General features: G+C 40.2%; 1 protein-coding gene across 1 annotated transcript in view; it reads right to left on the bottom strand.

The window, feature by feature from the left end:
• The window catches only part of LOC142141607 (parapinopsin-like), a 213,749-nt gene that overhangs the window by 131,000 nt on the left and 61,179 nt on the right, over positions 1–21,570 (bottom strand). Inside the window, exon 2 of the mRNA XM_075200254.1 lies at positions 6,431–6,912. Within this exon, the coding sequence (XP_075056355.1) occupies positions 6,431–6,797 (367 nt within the window). The 5' untranslated portion in view covers positions 6,798–6,912. The remainder of the gene's footprint in view (positions 1–6,430; positions 6,913–21,570) is intronic.

Genomic DNA, 21,570 nt, shown 5'->3' with positions numbered 1-21,570 from the left:
TTAAAGGTCTCTATGTGAGATTAATTTAATAAGGAAATGTGTCTGCTAATTTAGCAAACAGCAGATTGCACAATATAGCGTCAGACCATGTTAATTAACAAATGGGTGTTTGGAGATTGGAAGTAAATTTAATCAGAATATGTACTTGGCTATAACTGTCCTTGAAATGAATTTTGCCATAGGCTGTTAACATCTGTGCTTATGTGTCACCATAAATACCAAGATGTAAAGATTCAATAGCAATTACCCATTAATGCTAAACATTTGGCATGCTTAAAATCAAAAGCTAAAATAAGCAGTGTTGCATATATACATATATAATACATGAGGGGTGTGAATCAATGTATAAACCTATTTTAAAGATACCGTAAAAGATACCTCTATTTAAAGATATCCTTTGTCTATCCATAGTGAAAGGTATATTTTACTATAGTAAATAAACAGCTAAAAAGAATAATAATAAAAAGACCAGTACTGGCAACTGTATTACATAGAGGTAGCCACCCTCTATAATGTAAATATAAAAGACAAATCAATAGATGAGGTATAGCACTCACTTACTAGATAGAGGAAAAAGCTCATGCAAACATGTACATACGACACTTAAGAGCAGATGTGAGAGTATAGTTATAGTATAATGTATCTATACAGGATGTAGATGTAGAAAAATTAATTTATTATTCATATTACAGTTTTTATTTCTGATCATACAGGAAGAAGATGCTGCATGTTAACATATTAATAATTGTGATAAGCAATATAACAAAGGATCGTTTTACATTCCTTTGTAATATTGCTTATCTGAAGTATATTTTGGAAGTCTTGTTAGGAATTTTCTGGTTCTCATTTTGTCTTACAGAATTGGCTTATTAGTTCACTGGGAGAGGAAAAAGAAAGAGGTTTAAGAAACCATTAAAATCTCCCAGAATAAATATGTATTTGTTATACATAACTACAACAGCTAAACATATATAGATTGGAGTCGAGAAAGGAGAGGAGGGATATAACAGAAGCTTTTAAATACTGTTGTCAGGATCTGCCTGCAAGCTTATGCATTACATGCTGCTTTGCCTGGCAGCTCCTGCCTTTGTCCTTATTATTGTATTGCAGCAGTACCTCTGATTACCAGAGGTGCTGCTATTGTCCTTTCTTGTTTGCTTTAGGGGTTAACTTGTTCACTAATCATTCCATGCACCTGGGTGTGTTCTCATTTCCCTTTATATACCTGTCACTCCCAGCACACACTGCTGGTTATTGATGTCATATCCTGTTGTTGCACCCTGTGGATTCTTCCTCCTGCCTTGCTCCTGTGATCATGCTGCATTGGGATCCCAACATACATTCTGCTGCCCTGTGTTCATCTGTGAACCTGGTACTTTCCTGTGCATCTCCCTGTACTTGTTGCCTGGAATCTTTCCACACCTCCTGTTTACCTGCAACTGTATATACCTGGTAATTTCTATAAGACCATTATTACATCATCTGTTCAGTCTCTCCAGCAATAAACATTGTTTGTTTTTTCACCTATCTATGGCTCCTTAGCTGTATTTCTACATTGATCCGTGACAGTATAACCAGCCCAAAAAACAGCTTAGGAGTCAGGTGAAAGTTTTTTATTCTGGGACCTTTTTTGTTCTGCAATTCATTTTTTCGTTTACCTTTGGAACATGTCTGCTTTACCAGCTTTTGAATTGCCACAGCTACAGGCTTTACAAATGGACATAATCCTGTTACGTTCCCAGCTGGCTTATGGACACACTCAGGAGACTGTCAGATTCTGGCTCTCCTAACTCAGAAGCTGCTGATCTGTCTCAATCCACCTTCTCTGCTGATGAACCTGTGCAAATAGCACCTCTTAAAAGTGCTTCTACAAATTTGCTGTTTTCTAAGAACTATGGGGTAACTAATTCCCAGTTCACAGGTGGTCCACGCCCCCATCTGACCGAAGAGGAGCGACAACGCAGAATAACAAACAAGTTGTGTCTCTACTGTGCCAGCAATGCACATTTCTTGTCCTATCCGTAGACCACGTCAGCTTACTGAACCATCTCCTGTTGTTTCCTCTCTGCATTCCAAATCTGTTTATGCTCCAGCATTCCTGTTCTCTGGGAGGAGACTCAATCTGCCAGCTCCAGCCTCCTGTCCTGAGGCGCCAGCTCCAGCCGCCTGTCCTGAGGCGCCAACTCCCTCTGTCTCCTGTTGCGAGGTCCCAACCTCTGTCTCCTGTTGCGAGGTGCCAGCCTCTGTCTCCTGTTGCGAGGTGCCAGCCTCTGTCTCCTGTTGCGAGGTGCCAGCCTCTGTCTCCTGTTGCGAGGTGCCAGCCTCTGTCTCCTGTTGCGAGGTGCCAGCCTCTGTCTCCTGTTGCGAGGTGCCAGCCTCTGTCTCCTGTTGCGAGGTGCCAGCCTCTGTCTCCTGTTGCAAGGTGCCAGCCTCTGTCTCCTGTTCCGAGGTCCCAGCCTCTGCCTCCAGCTCTGAGGTGTCATCATCTGCCTCCAGCTTGCAGTCTGCTGCCACTGTGTCCGGTCCCGAATCTGCTGCCACTGTGTCCGGTCCCGAGTCTGCTGCCACTGTGTCCGGTCCCGAGTCTGCTGCCACTGTGTCCGGTCCCGAGTCTGCTGCCACTGTGTCCAGTCCCGAGTCTGCTGCCACTGTGTCCGGTCCCGAGTCTGCTGCCACTGTGTCCGGTCCCGAGTCTGCTGCCACTGTGTCCGGTCCTGAGTCTGCTGCCACGGTGTCCGGTCCCGAGTCTGCTGCCATGGTGTCCGGTCCCGAGTCTGCTGCCACGGTGTTCGGTCCCGAGTCTGCTTCTGCTGCCACGGTGTTCAGTTCCGAGTCTTCAGCCGCTGTCTCCAGTTCCGAGTCTTCAGCCGCTGTCTCCAGTTCCGAGTCTTCAGCCGCTGTCTCCAGTTCTGAGTCTTCAGCCGCTGTCTCCCTTCCTGAGCTACAGTCTGCTCCAGAGGGGGCGCTGCCCTTAAAGCCTGCTCCAGAGGGGGCACTGCCCTTAAAGCCTGCTCCAGAGGGGGCGCTGCCCTTAAAGTCAGCTTCAGAAGAGTTGCCTGTCTTTGCGGTTCAGCCCGAGTTGCCTGTCCATGCAGTTCAGCCCGAGTTGCCTGTCCATGCGGTTCAGCCCGAGTTGCCTGTCCATGCGGTTCAGCCCGAGTTGCCTGTCCATGCGGTTCAGCCCGAGTTGCCACTCTATGCGGTTCAGCCCGAGTTGCCACTCTATGCGGTTCAGCCCGAGTTACCACTTGGTGCTGTCTGCTTTGAGGCTTCTCACAGTGCTGTCTGCCCCGAGGCTTCTCACAGTGCTGACTGCCCCGAGGCTTCTCACAGTGCTGTCTGCCTCGAGGCTTCTCACAGTGCTGTCCCCGCCAAGTCTGCCACCCCGTCCGGGCCTGCTGCCAAGACTGCCGTCCCGTCCGGGCCAGCTGCCAAGCCTGCCGACCAGTCCGGGTCAGCTGCCAAGTCCAAGTCATCCTTTGCTGAGAGTGCCAAGTCTGAGCCGTTGCCTTTCTTTGAGGGGCACATTTCCCAACTTGGTGCCCTTATGAGATTTGCTGCTTCTTATATTCCCTCCATACCTGAGCTTGTTAACAACCCTAAGAGACAGGTACTGTTCCTAATTTCATATTTTAGAGGAGAAGCTTTGGAGTGGGCAAACCCATTTATTGAAACGGATCATTCCATCCTATCGGACTTACAACTGTTTGTTGAGGTAGTAATCAAAAAGTTTTCTCCAACCCCTGCAGTGCCATCTTGTGGGTCACCTGTGCTTTTGGCAACACTATCCAGCACTACAGTCCGAGAACTACCTTTGTGCTCCACCCTGTTGGCTCAGGTCCCAACTCCGAGGAAGTCCCGTAAGAGAGGAGGACGTAAGAAGAGAGGTGCTTCTGCAGTGCTTGAACTGACAACTGGCATGGTCTCTTTTGCCTTTCCGCCCATGGACGAGGACTTTTCTGCCAGGCCCCCTATTGTGGATTATAATTTCGATGAATTTAGACATTTTTGGTAATCGGGCGTCTGGAATCCGCCCTAAGGGGGGGGGGGGGGTACTGTCAGGATCTGCCTGCAAGCTTATGCATTACATGCTGCTTTGCCTGGCAGCTCCTGCCTTTGTCCTTATTATTGTATTGCAGCAGTACCTCTGATTACCAGAGGTGCTGCTATTGTCCTTTCTTGTTTGCTTTAGGGGTTAACTTGTTCACTAATTATTCCATGCACCTGGGTGTGTTCTCACTACCCTTTATATACCTGTCACTCCCAGCACACATTGCTGGTTATTGATGTCATATCCTGTTGTTGCACTCTGTGGATTCTTCCTCCTGCCTTGCTCCTGTGATCATGCTGCATTGGGATCCCAACATACATTCTGCTGCCCTGTTTTCATCTGTGAACCTGGTACTTTCCTGTGCATCTCCCTGTACTTTCTGCCTGGAATCTTTCCACACCTCCTGTTTACCTGCAACTGTGTATACCTGGTAATTTCTACAAGACCATTATTACATCATCTGTTCAGTCTCTCCAGCAATAAACATTGTTTGTTTTTTCACCTATCTATGGCTCCTTAGCTGTATTTCTACATTGATCCGTGACAACTGTATATTAATGGTGTTAACAAGGTACAACAAGGGAAGCATTAATCATAGGAAGAGAGGAAGCATTAATCAATGGCAGAGGGGAAGCATTATTCAAAGGAAGATATGTATTAGAACAATACAATATGCACTAAAGCAGGAGGGTAACAGGTTTATTAGAAATATGATGAAATAACACTTCAAAGAAAGGCTATTGGATAAGTGAAACAACCACCCAACTAAGAAGTAAATATACAATCAGGCAGTAGTAAGATGCCTAAAGCTCTTTGTTTGTTTTTAAAGCATAACAGCTTAAATTTACCTAACTATGGCACAGGGTGGCTGGGGAGGAGATGTTGAGTCAGTAAGCTTACCATTGAAGAAACCAATAAGTTCATTCAGTAGGAATGAAACATGTTATGTATAGAGGTTAAAATAGATCTGGTTCCAGTCGTGCGCTTGGATTCTTTTTGGTGAAGTTGGGTAATGTAGTTCTGCGTTACAACTGGAGTCTGAACTAGGAAAGCAGGATGGCCCTATCAGCATAGCAACCAGCAACCGAATACATATAATACATTTATTATTACATACTTTTATAGATTTTTATTATATTTTGTCTAATTTTATTTCATTCTACCAGCACGTCCCAAAAAGAAACAAACCAGAGTTTGATGCATATAAAATATGCATTAAGTACAGGGTTTCCTGAATTAAACCTAATGAGAATATCATTTGTAGACTTCATTTAGTAAGAGAACAATTAAATACACAAGTCAGGAGAGAAGAAATATCACTAATTGTCAAGAACAGAAAGGAGAGTAAATGGGGTGTATATAAGCTTTAAGGTAGAGGGGGAGGCAGAGCGATAGACTGAAGAAATTGCATTGATGCCAAAGCAATAGATGGGTACAAAGAGAAGAGAGGAACAAATCTCAATAGAGCCCAGGAGATGAGTAAAAAAAGTGGATGGCATTCATCATAGCTGATACAGTGAACCTAAAAAAGAATCAAATAAACACAATGATGATAAGATTTAGAAGATATAGGGAAAATAAAGCCATCCTATATGGTGTGAATAGTTATCCAGTGACAAGGAAACAGGTAAATGTGAAAACCCCTTTTATGCAACTGTAACAAATCAATGTGCACTTAAAGGGGTTGGGAGACTCAAAATCACAAAACACAATAATTAATCACCCTATCTCTGTAATCTGTCAAACAGTGAATTTCTTTTAAATTCATGTGATATTGATCGATTAAAAAAAATATGATTTACCAGCAATGCTCTAAAAAGCTCAGAATTTTTCCCATTAATTTACAATGCCCTATGAATTTAAACGGGGATTCCAGCATATGTCCTACTTGTAGAAAGATTATTGTAATGAAGGGGTCCAAGGAAATTAATGGAGTTCCACAAATGATGATGTAATTAGTCTCTATTGATGTGAATTCAAAGCAGAATGTCCCTTGGACAGCACTTCACCGCCAGCCAGTCCCTTGCGACCAGTGTTGGAAACTGCATGCGATGTCTGACATCAAATAAGACACCCGAGACTACATGCTTTGATCATTTTCCAGCAGGCACTGCTGATATGTGAAAACATTACTTTTCTCTGTTCACCATCCCAATTGGACTATGCATCACAGTGGTTGAACAAATAGCAAACATATCACATCAAAATGGGATAACAATCACTAATTTCCTTTGGGCATCAATTGTTTGCATTTGAATCTGAAAAAAAACACTTTAAGGCTTTAATAAATATAGTGTTTGTTTTAAAACTAAATATCATACTAAAGAAGGCTTTAGCAACTATAAGATATAAAACATAAAAGTATAATGATTTACTTACCAAAACAAGAATTGACAAACCCATACCACTGACAGCCGTATTCTCCACCAATCCACTGACCTTGAATGCTGGATGTAAAACTCAGAGTTGTACCAGACACACAGACTAACATGTCACTGACACTGATATTTAATAGCATCATATTGACAGGGGTCCTTAGGGTTTTGAACTTGCAGAAGAGAACCAACACTATGAGATTGTTTAGGAACCCAAAAACAAGGATAAATCCAAGAAAGATGGCCACCACTGTGTGCGCTGTTCTGGACATCACAGGTTCTTGGGATTGTGAACTGACATTGTCCGAGAACGACAGAGAGGCTTCAAAACTAACATTTGTTGTACAGTTTTTGTTCATGTCAGACATCATTGCAGATATAAATCCATAGAGGCATAAACCTCAACACGCCAAGCTGGTTCTGTATGTTTGCTAAGTTACGCCTTTCCACTTTATTTGTTTCAGTCAATTTCATATATGAGATGATCTAAAAAAAAAAAAATGAACACATTGATGTTGTTGCTAAGTAAATCAGGGATAATTGCCTTGACTGAATGATGATTCAATCAAGGCACATCTGAGCAAATTATTTTCTTTTTCAATTCATATCACAATCAGCACTCATCTGAGCATATACGTATGTGACACTATCTGTCTAACAATTATTAATTTCACATTTGCAGTCTTTGTTCAAACTGCCACCACTAAGAGGTATTCTCAAAGCTAGCACTGTTAGGTTCTCCCTACACTTATATCTTACTACAAATAAGTAATATTTGAAATCGCCCAGAATAATCACTAGCTATAATTCTCCGTATTTCATTTATGTAGCATTTAAGAACCAAGCTATCTGGCACATGACTTCGGTAAGAACACAGACACAGAATGTTATTCATTGGAATTTAATGTGGCAAAATAGCCACAATGCTTAATATACATAAAATAATACAACCGAATTACATACAGTAATATTATGCTAAGCAGTTTATATAAAAATAAGAAGGAATTATACAAAAATAGAGAAATAAAGCAATTTGTTGCAGGAAGTCAGAGAAACATTTCCCAAAAATTGGCCTCCAGGAATATATTACAATATTTCATAAAAAGTGATAAATATGTCTTTTCACCCTAAACTCATATAGTGTAAAGTAACTAGAAGAGGGTTGTGTGTACGCTAATGAGTTTTATGATTTCCACTGCTGACACAATTTCAGGGAGGAAACATATTCCTTAATCAGTACATCATAGGAATATTATTTTATTCAACTGGTCATACATTTACACACAGATAAATATGAAATCTAACAGTATTGCGAATATTATTGGGAAAAATATTTTACCATATCTTTGTCATAGGAGTTAGTATTTAATTTTGACATGTGTTAGGGGCCTACCTTCACTAATTCGGTGGTAGTCATGTTCCCGAACATGACTACTGCGACAACACTTATCCCGATGTCTTGACAGGGAATTCCGGGACCCCGACAGGCTCTTAATATCGATTGTTTAAAAAAATGACTTGCAATCATTGCGACTATTTAAGAAGCCGATCTCACAGAATCACGTGACTTTGAACAGCGGCACTATTGTTCTTTCTCTTAAGAGTGCAATGGAAGGAGGCGGCGCCTATATATTATAGGAGTTTTCTTAACAACATTGTACATATCACGTGATTCTGCGCAGCCGGCTTCTTAAATAGCCGCAATGATTGCAAGCCATTTTTGTAAACAATCGATATTAAGAGCATGTCGGGGTCCAGAAATTCACTGTCAAGATGTCGGGGTAAGTGTTGTCGCGCTACTCATGATCGCTGTTACGTACCCAACCCCACTAATTATAGACATTGATGCCAGTATGAATTCTGAAAATCATTTTATTGATGTACTCCCTTTCCTATATTTATATATAGGTCATGCTAGATTTTACAGCTAGTATTCCATTTGGGACTTCCAAAGGACTTCACATCTACTGAACCCCCTGTGGATTTGTGTTATAAACATCAGCTCCCAAGCTGTGACACAGCCTTCCACTCTACCTCACTATACACACAGCACTTTGACACCTCCTTGTTAAGTGTCAAGACACCTTCTCATATAAAGTCCAGCATAGAAGAAGCAGCACAAATGCACAGGAAAAAGGGTAGATTAACCCCTTGCAGACATAATAACATGACAGTTTATATCGCGTGGGTGGAGGGGAAGGTAAAAATTATGACCATAAGTATCATTGTCGGTATTTTGAAAATAATAGATGATAAACGTTAATTACAAAAGAGGGAATGGTGTTTGCAGAGTTCAAGTGGCATAACATTATAAATAATATTATGCTAATACATATGTAATACTAACAGGAATGCTTTTATAAAGAAAGGGTATGCAAGTACGTTAGGGAATTTAGATTGTAAGCTCCAATGGGGCAGGGACTGATGTGAATGAGTTCTCTGTACAGAGCTGCAGAATTAGTAGCGCTATATAAATAGCTGATGATGATGATGATGAATATATATATATGAAATGTTTATTTTGTCTCCTTGAAACAGTATTATTATCAGATTTAAGACATCAAAACAGATTTTCAGTCACCATTCACTGTAAATCCTAGCTGGAGTAATATTTTGGTGGTGGTCAATATGCATAGAAATGAGTTAATTAAATTGTGCATACTTTATTTTGTAAAATACCAAAATAGACTGCAGATCTTAAAAGGTGCGTGGTGAGTCTCTTAATCCTATTTGAGAGTTGATGAAATTGTTCTTGTGATTTGTGTACATATCTTAGAAAGTGATATTTTATTTTTTATATATTTTTTATTACTATGTCATGAATTTTTTGGCATAACACAAAGATGAAAAGGATAAATACAGCTACTTGACAAAGATTAATTAAACATTCAAATAAGAATTACAGTCAAGTAGAAAAGAAGTACACCCTCTTTAGTGTCTTTGTTTTTACATAACAGGACATAATTTGTAATCATCAAGCCCTCACCAAGTCCTAACATTTGCAAAATTAAACCTAATGTGTCAAATCAATAATAGTTTTTTCTTTGTTATCATTTAAGAAATTGTCAAGAATAATATATTTAAATGACATGAAGGAGCCATGTGTGAAAAAAAAAAGTTTCTGCTTCTTTATCAATAACGAATGTAATTTGAGCCAGGAGCTTCTAATCAAGTGCACGTCCGAATTTGATCATCAGGAGGTACTACCATCTCTATATAAATGCAGAACTGTTGGTAGATCAGTCTGGAGCATGCAGGTTTGTGGTAGCACGATGCCAAGCACGATGCCAAGGAGAAAAGACATCTCCAATAATCCCTGAGAAGCAATTGTTGCTGCTCATCAGTCTGGAAAGGGTTATAAGGCCATCTCTAAACAATTTGAAGTTCACCATTTTAGAGCGCAAACAATTATTTAAAGATAGAAAATACTGAAGGCGGTTGCTAATCTTACCAGGAATGGGCATCTCAGCGAATTCACTTAAATAACCGGTAGTAAGAGGCTTTTAGAAGTTGCAAGGAACTCAAAAACTACATCCAGGGAACTACACATCTCAGTCAACACAGTAAATATTTTAGTACATGACTCTAACATAAGAAAAAGACTTAGTGAATATAATTTTAATGGAAGAGTAGCCAAGAGAGAAAAAAATTCAGTATGGAACAGTGTATAATTATATGCAATCAGACAAACAATTATATGAAAACATATACTTCATGAATAATAATTCAAATTAGACTCTGTACATCTATACATTCACAAAGTACATATGTCCTCTAAATGTACATACTATTATATAATCAATTTTAATATTTCAGTAGATACTGAGACTAAATAGAATGTAATATAGGGTCAAATTATATAGTATCTCTTCATAATGCACCTCTCACTGTGAAACAACCATAGCATTCTGAAATAAATCTATTATGATATAATAAGTTATCTCTATAACAGAGCAATATCTGATAGATAAACCCTATATTGAAATGTAACACACTTCCTTAATCTAATAACTGGACGTACAATCAACTAGCATTTTTAGTGTCTATATTTGCAGCTTTGCAAATTACTCTAATAAGCCAAAAAATAAAATGTATCCATTATGAAAATGAACGTGGTCCATTTTGTATTGAAGTAAAGCTTTTAATTTAGCATATAGGAAATTAGCTTAATTGGTGTAAGTAATTTACTAATGTAATCAAGAGCAGAACCCTTATAATGTTTTGAAATTGAATATTGATCTGTGCAACATTGTTGAAGGGACGCTATTATTAAATAGAAAAGCTTACTTTCTTAGTGCTGAAGGGTTTTTACAAAAATAAATGGCACTTAATGTGAATAATTGTGGTGTGTAGTATCCTAGGCCTCATTTTCTTTACTGAAGTATGTGTTATTATTGAGTTTGACTTTTCAGTTGCTGTTTAGCAAATCTCTTGTTATATTTATTGCCAAAACATTTACTATTTTGTGTTTCCAATTTATTGCTGTGACATTGTCATATTTAATATAGTATATGAGAGTTTTGGATTTTTATTCTTTTATATATTTAATTAAAAAGTGTATCAACAGAATAGATACGTTCAAAAATGTAGTGCAAATTGAGAAATAAACATCTTGGCAATTAAATGATATTTTCAAAAATACTGTAAAATGTATTACTTAATGGAAAACACAAGGACAATAAGCCATATAAAGACAGTACTTTTATTCTTTCCTTTTTTAAAATGCACATATTTAAGGCTTTATATATTATAATAACCTCTGAACAGTTCACGCTTTCATGTGTAGGGTTGGATGTGGAGATGTAGGCATGAGCCAGAACTGATCACTAGCACTGAACACAACTCATGTTATTTAAATGGGCTGTAAATAAATACAAATGCCAATAATATTCCCTTAATTTAAAACCAGTGTGTTATTTATTTTTCTTCCCAAATTAGTTTTTTAAATCGACGCTAGCAGATAGGACAACTTCATCCAGATTAGATAAACCCACAATTTAATATATCTGGCTCATAACCAGAATTTACAATAGTAACTGTTTTCTCCAAGGCATCCGTATTATTTCCCCAGATATTCGGAATGTTTATTTTCCTAAAACTGAGCATTCAGATAGCACTTATGTAATAGAAGTAAATGGAAAACTGACCATGAATGTTTTACTAAATTGACCACCTAAAATTAACTATTTCTATATAAACTTTAATAATCAATGTTTTTCTTTTATTGAAAATATATAAAAAAAAATATATTCAAACAAAAAAGACACAACACTTTAGCTGTGTTTTATTATTACACTATATGACTTATATGCAGTGCCTTTATAAAATCATCATACCCTGTCTAAATCGTTACCTTTTGTCACATTACACCATGGAAATTGAAATAAATTACATCCAACTTTTTCCAGCTGTATTTACGCGTTATAACCCTCAACATCAAAGTGAAAATAACATTTATATAATTTTTTTTAACAATTAATATAATTTAATTACTAAAATACCTGGTTTGGATAAGTGATCATACCCTTAGAGTAACCATTGGTAGTGATTTCTTCAAAATAAAACCAGCAGTTCCTTGAGGATCCCAGTACGAGTAGTGCATGGTAAGGCAAAGGTGCTATCAAAAGGGCTCTGGGATAGAGTTGTGGAAAGGCACAAGAGAATGATACAAAAGATTTCAAAGGCTTTTACTCTCTCTTTCTCTGAGTACCATTCAAAGCATTATTAAGAAGTGGAAAGTGTATGGCATCATCAACACCTTGCCAAGATCAAGCCATCCCTCCAAAATAGATCACAGAGTCAGGAGGATATTGATCAGGAAAGTTACCATGAGGCCAATGGCATCTTTGAAGGACTTATAAGTTTTTATGGCTGAGGTTGGTCTGTGCATGTGACAACAATCTCACAAGCTTTACACAAAGCTGCCCTGTATGGCAAGATGGCAAGAGAAAAAACTCTTCTGAAAAAGTTCCACACTCAGTCTAGTTTGTGCTTTACAAAAAAAACATTTGGATGCCAAGTGGCAAAAGGTTGCATGATCAGATGAGACAAAGACCTTTTTGGACTGGACTCCAATCACTATGATTGACAAGTATGATTTAATTTATTACAATGTCCATGGTATAATGTGACAAAAGGTAATGATTTTGACAGGGCATGATGATTTTCTTTAGGCACTGTATTAAGTCAAATATTTGAAATATAGCAAATTTTGGTAACAAAATTTTGTTTATTTTGTGGCTTGAATGTTAAGAATTTGTTGATAAGGTTTAATACAGATCAACTTTTCTATCTTGTTAATGCAGTGGAAGTTATAAATTAGGAAACAAACATTTTACAGTGGATTCTCATTCATGTGAGGTTCTCAATTAGTGAAAACTTGTATTTCTAGATTGAACTCCACTCTCTAAATTTCTATTATCTACCTCTCACGGTATTCAGTGTTAGTAACAACTAGACTAGACTAAAGGAAATAGAATTTAATGAGAGCAAAAAGTGCAGCATGAAGCCAGAGGTATTTTTCCACTTAATTCTCTGTGAGCAACACAAGCAATAAGATACACAATTCTGTAACAACACACTATTATGGAATTCTGTATCATATTGCTTGTATAATTCGTCCAATGTTGCACAATTCCACCAGGTTTCATTGGACAAATTACAGAGTATTTTGAATAGTAAAGCAAAAATGGGGTTGAAAAGTATCAATACACTCCTTTCTTGTGGATTGAAATCTACAATTAAAGTATATCTTCTAAAAAAAGATTACTCAACTAGAGGGATGTTTATTAATGTATTTTAAATAATGTCACATTTGAAGATATTTACATAAATGTTGGGTACACATACTGAATCTAAGCTGTTCAGACAACATAATTGATCAATCAACTATAGTTTACATATGTAAAGTCACAAATTAGCTAGCCTTACCGCAGACTCCAAACACACAAACCATTTACCAACATATCAGGCATTGGACACAATTTAGGGCAACACATGCTGCAATATCTTGCCAATGATGGATCTCTCTGCTGCATTTGACACTGTTGACCCACTCTCTCCTCATACAAACGCTACAATCCCTAGGTCTTGAAGGCACTGTCCTATCCTGGTTCTCATCCTACCTATCTAATCACTCTTTCAGTGTTACTTTCTCTGGATCCACCTCTGCTCCTCTTCCTTTATCAGTTGGAGTACCGCAAGGCTCAGTCCTAGTTCCTCTGCTATTCTCTATCTACACCAGTTCTCTTGGAAAACTAATAAGCTCCTTTGGATTTCAGTATCATCTCTATGCGAATGATACACAAATCTATCTATTCTCTCCTGATCTTTCACCATCTGTGTTGTCTCGCGTTACTGACTGTCTCTCTGCCCTTTCATCTTGGATGTCTTCTCGCCAACTCAAACTCAATCTTTCAAAAACTGAATTAATAATATTCCCACCCAAAAACAGAAGTTTCCTGCCTGACATTTTTATTTCTGTTGATAACATGACCATAAATTCCATCCGGCAAGCTCGTTGCCTAGTTGTAATCCTTGACTCACAACTGTTGTTTATTCTCCACATCAACTCTATATCTAAATCATGTTACATACACCTAAAGAACATTTCCAGAATACGCACATATCTGACACAAGACACTGCAAAAACATTAATTCATGCACTCATTATCTCCCGCATCGACTATTGCAATTCCCTCCTTACTGGTCTTCCCAAAGTCAGAAATGTTGTTGAAATTCAGGTTTGGACCGGTTTTTATTCAGTGGGTTCGATTGCTGTACTCCTGCCCTACAGCTAGAGTCTGTGTAAATGGCTTTGTGTCCGGTCAGTTTGTTATGGGCAGAGGTACCAGACAGGGGTGCCCTCTGTCCCCCACTCTATTTGCCCTGGCCATAGAGCCGTTGGCATGTGTGGTTAGAATGCAGTCAGATATCACTGGATTGAGGATGGGCTGCAGGGCGGACGAGATTGCCCTTTATGCAGATGATATGCTGCTTTTTTTGTCATATCCTGATAAATCGTTGTCAATCCTACTCCGTGTGGTCTCAGTGTTCGGTAGGTACTCAGGGCTTTTGATCAATTGGGATAAATCCAGTGTAACTCCGATTAAGGGTACTTGCCCTACGGGTCAAGTTTTGCAGACTCCTCTTAAATGGACCCCGATATTTAAATATCTTGGTATCTGGATTTCTAGTGATATGGGTCAATATATTCAGCGTAATGTTCAGCCTCAGATTGACTATCTTAAGAGCCGGATTGTGGTATGGAAAGAGCTGCCATTGACGGTCACAGGTAGAATTAATCTGGTCAAAATGATAATTCAACCAAATTTCTGTATGTTTTGCAGCAGTCACCGATATATATCCCTCATAGTATATTCCTTTACATTGAACGTCTCATGGCTTCTTTGGTGTGGGCAGGCAAGAGAGCAAGAGTTAAGCTTACCACTTTATATCGTTCTCGAGGATCGGGGGGCTTGGCTTTGCCGAATCTGCGGCTTTATTATTTTGCCTCCCAGCTGACACATATTGAGGTATGGTTCCGGTCGCGGTTGGGTGTAGATTTGCATGATTTTCTAGTCTCTGAGACAGGTTCTAATCATACACGGGTGCTGTTTCTTCTGGCTGGTAGAAAGGTTGGGGGGGACCCCCCTTTATTTATACAGGCCATGAAGGTTTGGCGATTGTCATCCCAGATTGGGGGTGGATTGGACTTGGATCCATGCACTCCACTCTGGGATAATTTGGACTTTGGAGAGTTGATTAGGATGGAGGGAGCTGGAGCTTGGTGAATCTATAATATAACACATATTGGACAACTGTATGAGAATGGGATATTATATTCATTTGAGCAACTTCAGGGATTATATGAGCTACCTATGGGTTACTTTTATAGATATTTGCAGTTAAGACATGCTCTGGCCTCGCAGTTTCGGGGAGCTGCCCCAAGCTTCAATGTAGATTCTTTGAGGGTGCAACTGTCAAGGTTGGGCCAAAGGCGGCAAATTTCATTTTTGTATTCAATATTGGTCGAAGGATCTGGTGTGGGGGTCTTGCCAGAGCTGTGATGCAGGTGGGAGGGTGATCTGGGGCGAATTAGTGACAAGGCATGGGATATGGTGTTGTGTAGCCCAAAATAGATCACTGCATCAGTCAAATTTCGCCAGGTCCAGTTTTTTCTGTTGCACAGAGCGTGTCTTACCCCTCTTCGGCTATCTAAGTTTAGTGGGGGTCAGGTGGTTCTGTGTCCTAAGTGTAGGCGTGAGAAAGGGGACTTTTGGCATATGCTCTGGGAGTGTCAATTGGTCTCATGTTTTTGGGGAGAGGTGGAAGATTGGAGGTGGGAGTAGTTGCGTTGACCCCAAAACTCTGTATATTTGGTTTAGGCTTGAACAAAAAAACCCGTAGACTTATTAGACTGCTTATTAATACGTTAATTATGTTGGCAAAAGTGGTCATAGCTAGGAAATGGATGGCACCTGAAGGCCCGACTTTGAGTAGCTGGATTGACCTTGTTAACCATACAGTCGGCCATGAAAGGTTCATATACACCAGCAGAAACCTAGTGGATAAATATGAAAGAATATGGTACAGGTGGAGGATATCCCCATATGTCACGGAAGGATTGAGGGAGGTGGAGCTCTCCTAATGTAATGCTCGGGGCAGACATCCAGCCGCCTACTCTGTTATTAAAGTCAACGATTATATTTTGTATTAGTAAAATTGTGCTATTATTTAATTGTACCCTGAAATTTTGGAAGATGTGCATACCCTGGTTTGAAAATCTGAATGTCAATGCATTCTTTTCATCTTATTGTATATGAATACTTGACACTACTTGTATCACTGTGTGGGTTATAGTTGTTGGTTTAGCCTAATGTCATGGGCTTTTTTGATGTTAAAAGTGTAAAGAAAAGATAAAAAAAATGCAATAAAATTCTACCTGATTTAAAAAAAAAAATATAGGCCCTGATTCATTAAGGAAATTACTCATTTTTCTTACTCAAGTTTTCTCCTGGACAAAACCATGTTACAATGCAAGGGGTGCATATTAGTTTATTATTTTGCACATAAGTTAAATACTGGCTTTTTGTTCCTAGATCAACTCTAGAGGTACTCACAGTTGGAAGTAACTTTGTAGTACAGCAATCAGGCAATACAGATTTTTTGATTGAAAAAGTAGCTTTATTTGTATAAAGTACAAAAAACACATGTCATACGTTGCATTCAAGTGTACACAGTACACCATAAAACATAATCAAGCATACATTTTAGCACAATACAGGGTATAAAGTACAAGATATAACATCCTACACTATACAACAAGTACTGCACTAACCATTCAGACTTTAAACAATATACATTACAATAAATTTATTCATTGGATGTGAGGGGGAGGTAGGTGAGAGGGGTAGGGTGGGGGAGTCACGAGTAAAAAGTTTTTATTGAGGACAGACACAAAGGGAAGGGTGCATAAATAGACATGACAATCAATAAAACTTTAAACTGTGATGGGGGAATGGGTTGGAGGGGGTAAGGGAGGGGGAGCACAAACCAAAGTTTTTATTGAAAATAGACACAATGGGGAGAAGGAGAAGAGGGAGACAACAATCAATAACAATCAATCGTCGTCTTCATCTTCCTCAGGACTGTCAAGGGTGTTATAGTCTCTTAGCAGGCTGTGGATCAGCCTGTGACAGTCCTGGATGGTCATCTTCTCCCGCTTCAAGATGAGGTGAGTCCTGGCAAGCCACATAGCGTCCTTAAAACAGTTCATAAGGCGCCAGGCCTCCTGGATTGCCCCAACAGTGTGTGTCCCAGGAAATAATCCATAAAATACCGAATGGTATGAAAGGCAAGTCCTGGGCACATTGTCCTTAAGTTCATGTTCCAGGGCATCGAACAATGCCTGTGCAGTGGGGCAGTCCCAAAGATATGCTGAGCAGTCTCCCTTTTGGTGATACAAAAAGGGCAGTGAACATATCTGCACAGGTTGCGGGAGTGCATGAATGTCCTGAGAGGCAGACCCCCTTGGATAGCCATCCATGCAATGTCCTTGTGTCTTTTAGTCAGCCTCTTAGAGACCACATTCTCCCACACATGTTTTGTTGTTGCAGCAGGTAATACAGATTATGCAGATGGATATGCACTTATACAATTGTATGCTGTTATACAGATGCAGGCTTTCTAATACACTGCATGTCCATGCAGGTTTATATTGTGGTGGCTACAGACTCTCCTCATATGTATACAGGGAGCCTCCGGTTCACTTTATAAATGCTATGGGACTTATATAGATAACAAGTCTGCAGAGATCACTGCTGCCTCCGATCTGTTACTCAGTCTGGCTGTAAGTAACGGCAGGAGAGGCTTGCACATGCGCAGAAGCGCTTTCAGGACATTGGAGTCCTGCCCACTTCCTCCTAGATCACCGGGGATTCGGGTCACCATGGAGACAGAGCGTAGCGCTCTAAATACTAACATCATCATCACTATCACTCGGGACTTACATCTGCCCTGTAGATGGTGCAAGTGATAAGCTAGAAAAGACGTTCCTGAGCGATGCCCAGAGCTTTTATCGGACAGATGTTCATGCGATCAAACTTGGCACACCTTTATTGTGCATTGACTATGTGCATACACCCCTACAATTTGATAGATTTAGTCTCATGTGCCAAAAAACACAAAACAGATTTCATCTTGTCATTATTTATTCAACAAACAATAAAATCAACAACCAAGTACACACCATGATTCAGTAGCTTTTAGAACCACCTTTAATGGCATCTAGTTGGAAGTAATTGTTTTATGTATGAGTCTTTTATATTATTTGAGGACTTTAGACCCACTTCTTCTGCTTAACACTGCTTCATTTCAGTTTTGTGCCATTCATTTATGTATATCTATCATAAACTGCCCCCCGCCGCTCCACCCACCATCTCAATGGGGTTGATGCCTGCACTTGGCCAGTTGAAAAACATGATTCTCATCGTTTTTAGCTATTCAGTTCTAAAGTATATGTAAGATCATAGTCCTGTTGCACGATCCAATTTTTGCCAAGCTTCAGTTGTCAGAGAGACAGCCTTGAATACTCTAGTTATGTTCAGGGCATCACAGTGTCTTAGTGGTTAGCACTACTGCATCACAGCACTGAGGTCATTAATTCAATTCCCAATGGCCTTATCTGTGCGGAGTTTGTATGTTCTCCCCGTGTTTGCGTGGGTTTCCTCTGGGTGCTCCGGTATTCTCCCACAATCCAAAAACATACTGGTAGGTTAATTGGCTGCTATCAAATTGACCTTAGTCTCAGTCTGTCTGTGTGTGTGTGTATGTTAGGGAATTTAGACTGTAAGCTCCAATGGGGCAGGGACGCTCCCTGTACAGCGCTGCGGAATCAGTGGCGCTATTTAAATAAATGATGATGGTAGATTCAGCAATTGTAAGGCTTCCTGATCCTGTGGCTGCAAAATAACAGCAAATCACCACCCCCTCCACCATTGTGCTTGACGGTTGGTATGAAGTTTTAGTGGGAGGAGTGAAACAGGGCAGAGTTGTAATGGAGATATTGTAATAAACAAAAAGGATTGCTGCAAGAACTGACATAGTTTGTCAAATCTAAGTCTAAAATAGGTAAGAATAGCTGTGCAATTATTGTCATATTGAGAGGGATCACAATTACAATATTAGTGGGTATTATTGTGACAAATAAAAGAGAGCATTGGGAGATTAGACGACTAATAAAAACCTTCAAGCAAACAAGTAACATGTATAATAATGTCAATTCCAATGTCTGCTCACTCAGAGTATTGATTTAATTTAATAAATAGGGGCCTATTTATCAACAGTTTCTTTGCCTTAAATCATGCAGAAATGACTGTTCCTGCATGGTCAAGGCAAATCGTAGTAATGGAGCTATTTAACGGAGTAACGCATGAGATATTGGTGATATCTCTGCCATTATGCAAAATAATAATAAACTGGGCAGTGTTTTAGGGAGGAAAAAAGGAAAAATATAAATTGATGAAAGGGGTGGAAGTGTGATGAACATTTTCCTAAGTATCTGCCAAACTGCAGTTTAAAAAGGGATATTTGCAACGTGCGCGTGCACTTTGACATGTGCTTGGTGGACAAGGAGTTATATAATACCCCATTCATACTGCACCAAAATCCCGGGTTTTTGCCGGGGCGAGCTCAAACGACCCGGGTCTTGGTGCAGTATGAATGGTACAAGTCAAAAATCCCGGGTCTAAAAACCCGGGTCTTCAACCCGGGATTTATCGAGGGGTAATTCCCGGGTCTGACCCGGGTTACCTGCACTATGAATGGTGCAACCCGGGTTTTTCAACCCGGGTTGCACAGAAAACAAGCTGATTGGCTGTCTGCCTGTCTCTGGAGGATGATGTCATCGGTGGGAGCCCGTGGAAGATTCGAGAAGGAGTTTAGGAGAAATGAATTCAATGACATCACCATTTTTCAGCCAATGAAAACTGCTCTGGTGATGACTCCCACAAATTGCCAGGGCACAGACTTGTGCAGTATGAATGGGGTCAACCCGGGAAATTCCCGGGTCCGAGGTGCAGTATGAATGGTGTTTCTGAGCTGGGACGCTCCGAGCCCCGGCAAAAACCCGGCTTGAAAAACCCGGGATATTGCCGGGGCGGCAGTATTAAAGCGGTATAAATGGAAAAAAAGGAGCAGTGTGGACCCACATTTTTTGCTCCTCTGGCTGTGTTTTGTTCAGATACAACTTTGCAAACCTTAGCTGTACTGCAGTATATTTTTGTATTTGTGTTGTTTTGAGAGAAGGGGCTTTCTCCTAGCTCAGGTCTCGCCAACTTGTGAAACTATAAGTCCCAGCATTCCCTGGCAGCTATCGGCTGACTATTTACTGGCACAGCAGGCTGTGGCTTGAGGTTTCATAACACCCGGAGAGCCACAGGTTGGCCAGGCCTGTCCTAGCTAAACTTATATGAAAGGATATCCAGCAGAGTTTGTAGCATTTACAGGGTTTACAGACGCCTGTAGATTACCGTAGATGCAGCTTTTTGCGATTCTTTGTGATTTCTTGGAGCATCAGAATGTCTGATTTTTTTGGGAAAGCTACAGGGGCACACACTCCTGGGACGTTTGGCAATTTTAATGTTCAATGGTTTGTATAAGGTTCTTGCGGTGATATGTTTAGTTTTAACCAGGCGTGGTATTGTGCATTAAGATAAAACCTTGTGTTTTTCAGATGCACCTTTACAAACCTAAACGTGCTATAGTATTTTTTGCAGAGATGGGTCTATCTCCAGGCTACCTTTCCATAAAATATATGCATGTCAATCATTTTCTGATAGCTAAGTGTCACTCACCGGACCGTGAGTGCCTCTTCCCGGACATTTAGGAACCGTGGCCGTCCACCATCCTGAGGGTCTGCGCATGCGCAGCCCTTTTCTATACTTCAGTGTATACCCCTTTAACTTAATTGGCAGATCAGGCAACCTCCCTATATTAAGCACCTGTGGTCACTACCACGTTGCCTGATCTTGGAGTCTCATTCCTCATGAGTCTCTGAAGGTGTTCCTGTATTACTTGTGTATTCAGTGCTGCTGATTCCTGTGGTTTCCAAACCACTTCTACTACTGTGGTTCCATACCACTTCTACCATCAACTGTATCATCATGACTGTTTGCTGATTCCTATCCGCTGCCTCCGTGCACTACAGTCTTCTACACCACTTCAACGTTATTTTATATCAATGTGACTGTTTACTCATTGCTATCCGCTGCCTCCGTGTACTCCAGCTTTTACCTCACTCACCTGCTTCTCATCAAGTCTGTTTGCTGATTTCTATCCGCTGCCTCTGTGCACTACAGTCTCCTGCTTGCAACTCGCCTGTGTTCAACATCGTGACTGCCAGCTGACTGCTATCCGCTGCCTCTGTGCACTACAGTCTCCTGCTTGCAACTCGCCTGTGTTCAACATCGTGACTGCCAGCTGACTACTATCTGCTGCCTCTGTGCACTACCGTCTCCTGCTTGCAACTCGCCTGTGTTCAACATCGTGACTGCCAGCTGACTACTATCCGCTGCCTCTGTGCACTACAGTCTCCTGCTTGCAACTCGCCTGTGTTCAACATCGTGACTGCCAGCTGATTACTAT

This window comes from Mixophyes fleayi, chromosome 2 (assembly GCF_038048845.1).
Source record: "Mixophyes fleayi isolate aMixFle1 chromosome 2, aMixFle1.hap1, whole genome shotgun sequence".
NCBI lineage: Eukaryota > Metazoa > Chordata > Amphibia > Anura > Limnodynastidae > Mixophyes > Mixophyes fleayi.
The sequence above is the reverse complement of the archived record's forward strand: the minus strand, read 5'-3'. Positions and strand labels throughout refer to the sequence as shown.